Raw genomic sequence first — 10000 nt, forward strand, 5'->3', positions numbered from 1 at the left:
TCTCCGTCAGAGAACATCTATGAATGTGGTTTGGATGAAGAGTTTGAGGTGGACTTTCCCGTCGGCCAGTGTACAGCGCTCTACGACTTTGACGGTGAGTTTCCTTCCCTTTCTTCTTCTGTTCTTCATCACACTTCCACCTTTCATCTCATAAACGTGACTTAGCATGTCAATTTCAAATTTGTCGTAATTGTAGTTTAAAGTTAAGTCGTTTTAGTTTACATCTAATAATAATGTCATAATTCCGACTTCATCTTTATAAATAACTTTTTATGATAAATATGACTTGTTTCTATCAGTTTAAACTCTTTGTCACACAAGAATAATTATGAGATAGTATGTCATCATTTTGACTTCAAGTCATCTTTATTATTTGTAAAGTAGAAATTATTACTTAACACAATTTAGATTAAGTCAAAATTATAATATACAAAGTTAAATTTATGAAATGAAGTCACATTTATGACTTAAAACAAGACATAAGTCGAAATTATGACTTAAATGACAAATGTCTTGTTGTTTTAAGTCATAAATTTGACTTCATCTCATGAATTTAACTTTGTATATTATAATTTTGACTTTCTATCTTGTGTTAAGTAATAATTTCTACTTTACAACTAATAAATATGACGAAGTCAAAATGATGATGACTTAGTATGTCATAATTTCAATTTATGTCTTCAATATGTGACTTGGGATGTATTAATTTGTCATAATTATGATTTACTAAAAAGCATGATTTTCTTTTCTTACGTTTATAACACTAAATATTGTGTGTTCTTTCTTATCTTGGCATAAAACTACAGAAAACTAGTGAGTGTTTCTAATACAGCAGCAGATTTGACATATTTCTGTCCTCTGACTAATGTTTCCTTCCTCTTTCGGAAAGTCATAGAAACATTGTTGTTTGTGATTTACTGTTGGGGAAACTGGGAACTGGGATATATTTGTTGTATTTCAGTCAACACTATAACATTTTATCCAACCATGACGATTTCTGCTTTTGAGAGCTGTTGTTGCACATGTTTGTTCCTGCATGTCTTCCCATGAGCCTCTGCCTGAGCGTGTGTGTGTGTGTGTGTGTGTGTGTGTGTGTGTGTGTGCAGGCAGCAGCGAGGGAGCCGTGTGCATCCAGGCGGGCGAGCAGCTGAGTCTGATGGACGAGGATCAGGGTGACGGATGGGTCAGAGTTCAGAGAGCCAGTGGAGATGTGGGATACGTGCCAGCCTCATACATCCAGATCATCTGATCACGTCATGTGACCCACTCACTCCATATACTCCTGTCTTATGCTACTATGGGGAGTGTTTTCTTTCTTTCCTCTCAGTATGGTATATGCTTCTGCTGGTGATATTCTGTGCATTTTAAAGATCATGTTCATTTTCTTTTCCTGTTGTGTTTGTTGATTATTGCAATCATGTGAGCAGAAGCCTTCATGTCACTTTGTTTTAACATAAATACAGTCATGTGTGTCCAAACGTTCGACTCTGCTTCTGTATGTTATACAATAACGATATAAAGAGAGTTCAGTTTCAGTAACTTTTGTTTATGGAACTTTGTCTACTGTGAAAAAGTTGTTTGCGTCTTCTGTCTCTTTAAATGCTCAGTCTGTAAAGCAGGATGGATTCTGATTGGCTGTCGATGTTTTTAACGTTCATCAACTGTAAAAATCGTTCTGAAAGTGATTCCAACGTTATCGTTCCTCTGTCATTACAGCTGTGGACTCTGCTATTCTTTAACATTGAGAATGATTTTTAAAACTATATTGTTAGTTATCATCCTTATTAAGAATGGGCATTTAGAGCGATTACTAAAAGTTTTCTTTTTTTCTTTTTTATATCAATCGTTGATTATGCGAATGGGCCCAATTGGTATTTAACAATTAGACTTTAAATTCAAACTCTAAAATGTTTTAAAGCATGGTACTGCCATGGTGTTTTGGGTACTTTTGTGAGTGTGTTAAGACATAAGATCAAAATGACGGTAAGTTCGTCCTGTTTTGGTACATTTGTGCAGGTGTGTGTCTCCCCCTGCTGGCAACACATCACAGCAATATAATTTTATAAACATAAACTTAATTAACTTTAATACATTCCCTAGTGTGAATTCATTAGTGCAATAATCAATTTACTTTTTCCAATTATTTTCTTTTCCACTTTTTACTTTTATTCAGTCCCATTTTTGTAATACTGTTCTTATCCCAACTATAATCTGAAAGTAAAGTGTTGTGAATCCTGTTTCATGTTGATATTAAACAAAAGCAGACTCGGTTTGATATATAAATTTCCATTTTAATTCATTAAGAAACTAAAATATATTCTTTCCATATAAACTGCCTCTGAAATAGGGCATATTTGGCATATTTCACTCAAAGCGTGAACAAAATCACAGTATTGAAACATTATCATCCAGGTCTCAAATGCATCACAATATAATGTGTAAACAAAGCTGAAATCTGCAATATTTTCAATGTTACATCAACGACTTTTAAAAAAGACGAAGTCACATGATGTCTGTAAGTCCGTAATCATCTGATTGTGCTTTAGTCTTCTTGTCTTTTTTAACATTTATTGTTATCTGAATATTTAATAAATGACAGGGATATTAAAGAGATAGTTCACCCAAACATTTAGAAGAATGTCTGAAACCAAACATTGACTTCCATAGTATTTCCCCCCCAAAACTATGGGGTCCATCAACTGTTTGAACCCAAATTCTTCAAAATACTTCTTCTGTGTTCAGTAGAAAAACATTATTCATACAGGTTTGGAACAACTTAAAGGTGCAGTGTGTAATATTTAGGAGGATCTGTTGACAGAAATGCAATATCATACACATAACTATGTGTTCAGTGTATAAAGACCTTACATAATGAAGCGTTGTGTGTTTATTAGCTTAGAATGAGGCATTTCTCACTACACACACCGCTTACATCCACATGTGTCTACGGTGGCCCTGAGCGGACGAACGCGTTTCGTCACTATGTTGTTCTTCGTGTAAAGAAGCTAAAGCTAAAGTCAGCGGATAAAACACTGACACAATGATGAACAGGTGACAATAATATTCGGAATAACATCTGAATAATTAAGTAGACCTAATTTCTTCATTAATCTTTGTAAAGAATCCTCTTTGCTGAACTGGCTCCTCTCTGCTGTCTCTGACGACGACATCACTTCCTGTCAGCCACCGTAACTTCTGTTGGCTGCAGTTCACAACCTCACCACTAGATGTTGCTAAACTTACACACTGCACCTTTAAGGGCGAGTGGATGATGATTTTTGTGTGAACTGTCCGTTTAAACTGGAAGCCCTCGAGCGGCTCAGACCTCAGATCCTGCGTCGGGCTCCAGTTTGTTGGACAGGACCGTGAGGATGCGGTCGAACTTGGCGCAGCGCTCCTTGTGCTCGGCCTGCGCACCCGTTTGACCCCAGAAGAGGCGCAGGGAGAACTCCGTCTGAAACACCTCCAGGAGCTCCGGGATCGGCTCCCATCCGGCTGGAGGAAGAGAGACAGGTCAGATTATATAATTAATTAGATTAACAGTTTTAATCGCTTGACAGCCCTAATATATTTGGCTATTTTTGACGATTAACAACAATACAAGACAAAAAATGAAGATATTCTATTGCTTCAAACTTTACTCTCTGAGATTTACATGTAAATACAGCCAAAATTATGTCATTTTGCTACTTTTCCAAGTCTTTATCTACTTTCCAATGAAATTTGCCAGAATGCAAATAAGATACAATTGCGCCACAAATATGCTAATTAACACTTAGCGACTTTCTCCTTGTTGCTTCAACTTGTTTTGTAACTAGTTTTACGACAAGGAGCTTTTTTGGCTATATTTAAACATTTTATGTTTAAACTTCACACTCTGACATGTAAATATAGCCGAAATGATGTCATGAATATGCTAATTCGTTTTTTTTTTACTTGTTTTACGACAAGGAGCAGTTGTGGCTACATTTAAACATGTTTGGCTATTTTTGGCGATTAGCAACCATAAAAGAGAAAGACATTCTGTCGCTTTAAAGATTTAGATGTCAAATACAGCTGAAATGATGTACTTTAGCTACTTTTGGAGCAACAGTCATCACTGATGTGTGTGTGTGTGTGTGTGTGTGTGTGCCTGACAGCAGGCTGTGAGCGTGGCGTGTGCAGTCACTAGCGTGTAGTGTGTGTGTGTGTGTGTGTGTGTGTGTGTGTGTGTGTGTGTGTGTGTGTACCTGACAGCAGGCCGTGAGTAGTGTGTGTGTGTGTGTACCTGACAGCAGGCCGTGAGCGTGGCGTGTGCAGTCACTAGCGTGTAGTGTGTGTGTGTGTGTGTGTGTGTGTGTGTGTACCTGACAGCAGGCCGTGAGCGTGGCGTGTGTAGTGTGTGTGTGTGTGTACCTGACAGCAGGCCGTGAGCGTGGCGTGTGCAGTCACTAGCGTGTAGTGTGTGTGTGTGTGTGTGTGTGTGTGTACCTGACAGCAGGCCGTGAGCGTGGCGTGTGCAGTCACTAGCGTGTAGTGTGTGTGTGTGTGTGTGTGTACCTGACAGCAGGCCGTGAGCGTGGCGTGTGTAGTGTGTGTGTGTGTGTGTGTACCTGACAGCAGGCCGTGAGCGTGGCGTGTGCAGTCACTAGCGTGTAGTGTGTGTGTGTGTGTGTGTGTGTGTGTGTGTGTGTGTGTGTGTGTGTGTGTACCTGACAGCAGGCCGTGAGCGTGGCGTGTGTAGTGTGTGTGTGTGTGTACCTGACAGCAGGCCGTGAGCGTGGCGTGTGCAGTCACTAGCGTGTAGTGTGTGTGTGTGTGTGTGTGTGTGTGTGTGTACCTGACAGCAGGCCATGAGCGTGGCGTGTGCAGTCACTAGCGTGTAGTGTGTGTGTGTGTGTGTGTGTGTGTGTACCTGACAGCAGGCCGTGAGCGTGGCGTGTGTAGTGTGTGTGTGTGTGTACCTGACAGCAGGCCGTGAGCGTGGCGTGTGCAGTCACTAGCGTGTAGTGTGTGTGTGTGTGTGTGTGTGTGTACCTGACAGCAGGCCGTGAGCGTGGCGTGTGCAGTCACTAGCGTGTAGTGTGTGTGTGTGTGTGTGTACCTGACAGCAGGCCGTGAGCGTGGCGTGTGCAGTCACTAGCGTGTAGCGTGTGTGTGTGTGTGTGTGTGTGTGTGTACCTGACAGCAGGCCGTGAGCGTGGCGTGTGCAGTCACTAGCGTGTAGCGTGGCGTTGCGAGCCGACTGTAGCAGGTTGTAGAGCAGCTGGCAGCCTCTGTCTGTGGATTCAACACTGTCCTCGCCCTCCATCAGCCTCAGCAGCGGCACCATGTGTGGCAGAGACACCGGGTCCGAGCCCACGACGTCTGCACACACACACACACTCGCTGTAAAGCTCACTCTAACTCACTGTGAACTCACACACACTCGCTGTAAACTCACTCAGACTCACTGTGAACTCACACACACTCGCTGTAAACACACTCACACTCACAAACACACACACACTCACCCTCGCCCTCATTCAGGGACTTCATGAAGGGCTTCAGGCTCTTTTCGAAGGTCACGGCACTGTCGGTGTGATTACGCCTCAGCGCTCGCCACGTATTCTCCAACCTGACCACCTGAAGGACAACATTTATATTAATAACAACACATTTACAGGCACAACATCATGTCTGCTGTACTTGTTTCTCACTCATTTTGGGACTGATTCCTAAAATAGTGCCTGTTTTGCTCTAGCATGTCACTTTCTCACTAAATATGATGTGGATTTCATAGCATTTTTGCTTTTGACAACCATTTGTAAGGTGAAGACGTCTTGAATTATCCTTCAATCATCAATCCTTTCATTCTCAGCTGATTTTCACTTATATGATATTATTTTATGTCTAATATTAATTTTGAGGTTAGAATTACGGTAACTCGTCTCAGAAAAACGCATGTTTTCTGCTACATCTCTGTATTACTACATACAAATGGCCACAAAAATGTGTCAAAATAAAGTGACTTCATGCTTAAAATAAGAACAAATATCTGCAAATGGGGTCAGAAAAATTATCTTAATTTAAAGGGTAAAACAAGATTATTTTTGGCATATATTTGTTCTCTCTAATTTTAATTCAGAAAACAAGACTGAAAAAAGCACTTTATATTGATGATAATGTTTTTTTAACTATACTTTTGATATTTGACTGCTTTTGTTATTTTGATAAGTGAATTAAAGCTGATACACTGTATATATAATCTACATACAAAAAGCCACAAATGTGTATCAAAGTGAAGTGACTTCATGAAGTGACAAATATCTACAAATTTAATTTAAAGGGAAACCACTATTATTTTTGGCATATATTTGTTCTTGCAAAACCTGCAAATTAGAGCTGATAGACTATATATTATGTGAAAAATCTTATTCTTATTATTTCGTGAAAAAAACTACATTATGGAAAGTTTTTATTGATATTTCTAAACTCGGTAGCATCAAATGGGGTGCACTGGGAAAAGCTCATATGCATGAAATTGTGAGTTATTTTGAATTTAAGTTGGAAGAATGTGAGGATTGTGCTTAAATTACTATTTATAATTGTATTGATCAAATCTAGTAATTTAAAGGTAAAAAAAAAGAAGAAGTGCATTAAAAATGTGAAAAAAATATTATCAAAATAAAATAAAATAAGCTTTCTGGACAAAACAAAATGTCTAAGTATAATTTTAGGGCTTCGGGTCATTTTGACCCCCGAGGGAAGGATTTGTTACAGCAAATCAACATCTTGAGAGATTTCTCTGAAACGAGAAGTATAATATGAACTGGACACCTGCGGCAGCTCGAGCGCCTTCATGACAGCGGAGAAGGCGTACAGGTCTCGCGTGGTGTTTCGCAGCTCCTGTGCCAGCGTGATGATCCTGCTCAGCACTGTCGCTCGCTGAACCAGCGTCCCAGTACAGCCCAGCAGATCCACCGCCACACCCAGAGCCAGAGAGTGGTGCCTGATGGGAACACAGCGGGTGATGACATCAGCACGCATCACCAGTGTCCGGGAACGCATTACAAGTAACTTGAGTTATGTAATCAGATTAGTTTCTCAAGTAACTAGTACAGTAACGCATTACTTTTAAAATTTGCAACAAAATGTCCTGAGTTACTTTTTCAAATAATAAAGTACTTTAAAATAATAATACTTTCCCCAACACTGAGAAACACCACAGCACAGCGGGGGCCACGACACACACACACACACACACACACACACACACACACACACACACCTCTCCAGCAGGTCCCGTCGGAGCTGGCCTCCGTGTGGCAGTGTGATGAGCTCCAGTCCACTCTCAACTCCCATGATGCTCTTCTGCTCCGGTGTCACACCTGTGACGCGCGCCACCTGAGCCATATTAAAAATATAATAAATAAAAGCTCTAAACACTTGCATATATGTGTGCCCCATCGACCAGGTCACTTCAATATTATTTATAAATGATGCTTTATTTAGTTTGGCGATAATAACCCAGTGCGTGTGTGCACGTGTGTGTGTGTGTGTACCTGGCAGTTGATGCTGAGCATGTGCAGTGCGGTGGTTCTGGCATCGGTGTGTGTGAGCAGCTCTTTGACCTTCATCAGGACGCTCTGGTCCAGCGGGCGGTTGTTCTCGGGCAGCAGAAGCGAGCGAAACTCCTCTAGACGAAAGCAGGAGCTCGTCTCCGTCTGCGGCCGCTGGAAACACCAGTCGCGCTCGTCCTCGTCTCCGAGTGTGTGTGTGAGTGGCTGCTCCTCCAGCTTCTGCTCCTCCAGCTTCTGCGCCTCCAGGAACCCGAAGCTAGTCTCGGTGAGGCGCGCGCGACTCGTCCACTTCTCCTGAGCGCGGAGCCGCGCCGCGTGACCTTTCGGCAACATGGTGACCGGGACCTGCGAGGGCAAAGGTCAGTTCATTACTGTCATACATGGAGTCTAATGTTATCGTAAAAACATTGAGATTAACACTAAACTCAAGTTGGAATTTCTGTAATCTGATGCTGATCTCAGTTGGACCCCATTGACTTCCATTATACGGACAAAAACACTGAAACGTTTTTCCACAGAAGAAAGGAAGTCATCCATATTTGGAATTGCACAAATAAATGATGACGATAATTTATTGGGTGAACTATCACTCTGTGATGTCAACAAAATTTGTTCATTTAAATTATGAAAAACTTTTTTTGCAAACAGACACATTTTGGTCTTTGTAATACTGAGCCTCTGAAGTGACACAGTGATGGGGAAAAATTGTATATTTCAATACTTGTTGCATCCAAAAAACGTTTGCGTGTACCTAAGAAACTTTGTGTTCCCCCTCAAAAAAAAAAAAGACTATAACCAGTAGATGGCGGCAGAGGAGCACTTATTGTCTAATTAGCCATTTCCACTCCTTAATATATGGAAAACTAAGGCCTAGTCCACACGGACAAGGGTATTTTCATAACCGGAGTATTTCCTCCTGCGTTTAAAAAAAAATCCCGTCCACACATGCTCGGTTTTAAAGAAATCTCTGTCTACATGAAAACTCAAAAACACGCTATCAAGCGCTGTCAAGAGCATGCCACACCAGCAGGCGGCGATATAGCCCTAATCGTAAAGCCACGTTGGCCAATCAGAAGCCTAACACACTCTGACTTCGCAAGGCAAAAACCCCGGTTTTACTGTCTACACGACAACACTGCAACCGGCGTTTCTGAAAATCCTCACCCTGGCAGGGGTTTTTAAAAATGTTCGGTTTCCGTGTGGACGAACGGCCGAACCGCGTAAAAACGGTTATAAAAATACCCGTGTCCGTGTGGACAAGGCCTAAGTGACACAGAGTGGGAAAAAAATTTATATTTCAATACTTGTTGCATCCTAAAAACTTTGCATTCCTTCACAAAACTTGTTTTGTTTTTTGTTTTTTGTTTTTTGTGAGTGAACGCAAAGTTTCTAAGGATAATGCAATACTTTTGCGAGAGAAACATAGTTTTTTCCTCTTGTCTCATATGTTTTCTATCCTAAAACTAAAAGTTAAAAGATGTAGAAAAACTAAAACGTTGTGGTAAACAAACAGTTTTATAAAAAAAAAATTTTAAAAAGACTATAACCAGTAGATGGCGGCAGAGGACCACTTATTGTCTAATTAGCCATTTCCATTCCCTAATATATGGGGAATAAAGTAGGAAATCACAAAGTCAGACATTTTTGTCTTTGTAATACTGTCTGGAGCCCCTTAAGTGATACAGTAATGGGAACAAATGTCATTTCAATACTTGTTGAATCCTAAAAATTTGGCAAAAATATAAAGTTTATTAGGATAATGCAATACTTTCTCTTGCGAGAGAAACATAATTTTTCCTCTCGTCTGATATATTTTCTATCCTGACTGATATAATTATGCCAGAAGTGTGTTGATTTATCAGTCCTCACCTGTGGCACCAGCTCTCCGTAGAGGTCGCCGGGGTCGCACTGGGTCGGGGGGAACACGATGGAGATGCGCAGGGGTTTGGGAGGCGCTCGGGAGTGGAGCTGTCCATCAGAGCCCACCAGAGGAGACCCACCGAGACTCGACTGACAGGAAGTGGCTGGGCCGAGGACAGGCTCACTTCCTGTGCGGAACACCGGGGACACGGGGGCGGGGCCAGAGTCATGTGACGCGCTGCTCTGAGGAACACCTGAGGAACATGGGCAAATCAATCAGTGTAGTAATCAGATCCCAGATCAGTTTTTAAGTATGTTCATCATGTGTGTGTGTGTGTGTGTACCTGTGCGGAGGTTGCTGTCAGATTGTGCAGACTGTAGAAATGGTCTCCCCACTGTCTCCAGATTAGCAGGCTGACTGCCGCTCCTAACACTCACACACAAACAATACACCGTTAACTATACAAACAGTGTCCTAGACATGTACTGTGTCTGATTCTGACACGGCTCCTCTTTTACTGCAACATTCTGCAAATCTGTCTGCCGGAAATTTTAGTCGATTAAGTTTAAAATATGGATATTTTTCTTAAACGAACGCA

The 10000-nt window shown here is 41.3% G+C and overlaps 2 protein-coding genes across 5 annotated transcripts in view; one reads left to right on the top strand and one right to left on the bottom strand.

Moving 5' to 3' along the window:
- Positions 1 to 1539, top strand: part of trip10b (thyroid hormone receptor interactor 10b) — a 21677-nt gene extending 20138 nt beyond the window's left edge. For both annotated transcript variants that reach the window (XM_082165225.1, XM_082165224.1), the window contains exons 14-15: positions 1 to 94; positions 1107 to 1539. The exon at positions 1 to 94 is cut by the window's left edge and continues 37 nt beyond it. In XM_082165225.1, the coding sequence (XP_082021351.1) occupies positions 1 to 94; positions 1107 to 1249 (237 nt within the window). In that variant the 3' untranslated portion in view covers positions 1250 to 1539. The remainder of the gene's footprint in view (positions 95 to 1106) is intronic.
- A 1136-nt stretch (positions 1540 to 2675) lies between these two features.
- The window catches only part of sh2d3a (SH2 domain containing 3A), a 15352-nt gene continuing 8027 nt past the window's right edge, over positions 2676 to 10000 (bottom strand). For all 3 annotated transcript variants that reach the window (XM_082165148.1, XM_082165147.1, XM_082165149.1), the window contains 8 exons: positions 9746 to 9828; positions 9411 to 9655; positions 7524 to 7886; positions 7250 to 7365; positions 6799 to 6970; positions 5493 to 5604; positions 5161 to 5346; positions 2676 to 3495 (listed from right to left, as the gene is read on the bottom strand). In XM_082165148.1, coding sequence (XP_082021274.1) covers positions 3320 to 3495; positions 5161 to 5346; positions 5493 to 5604; positions 6799 to 6970; positions 7250 to 7365; positions 7524 to 7886; positions 9411 to 9655; positions 9746 to 9828 — 1453 coding nt within the window. In that variant the 3' untranslated portion in view covers positions 2676 to 3319. The remainder of the gene's footprint in view (positions 3496 to 5160; positions 5347 to 5492; positions 5605 to 6798; positions 6971 to 7249; positions 7366 to 7523; positions 7887 to 9410; positions 9656 to 9745; positions 9829 to 10000) is intronic.

This window comes from Leuciscus leuciscus (assembly GCF_965113295.1).
Source record: "Leuciscus leuciscus genome assembly, chromosome: 3".
Taxonomy (NCBI): domain Eukaryota; kingdom Metazoa; phylum Chordata; class Actinopteri; order Cypriniformes; family Leuciscidae; genus Leuciscus; species Leuciscus leuciscus.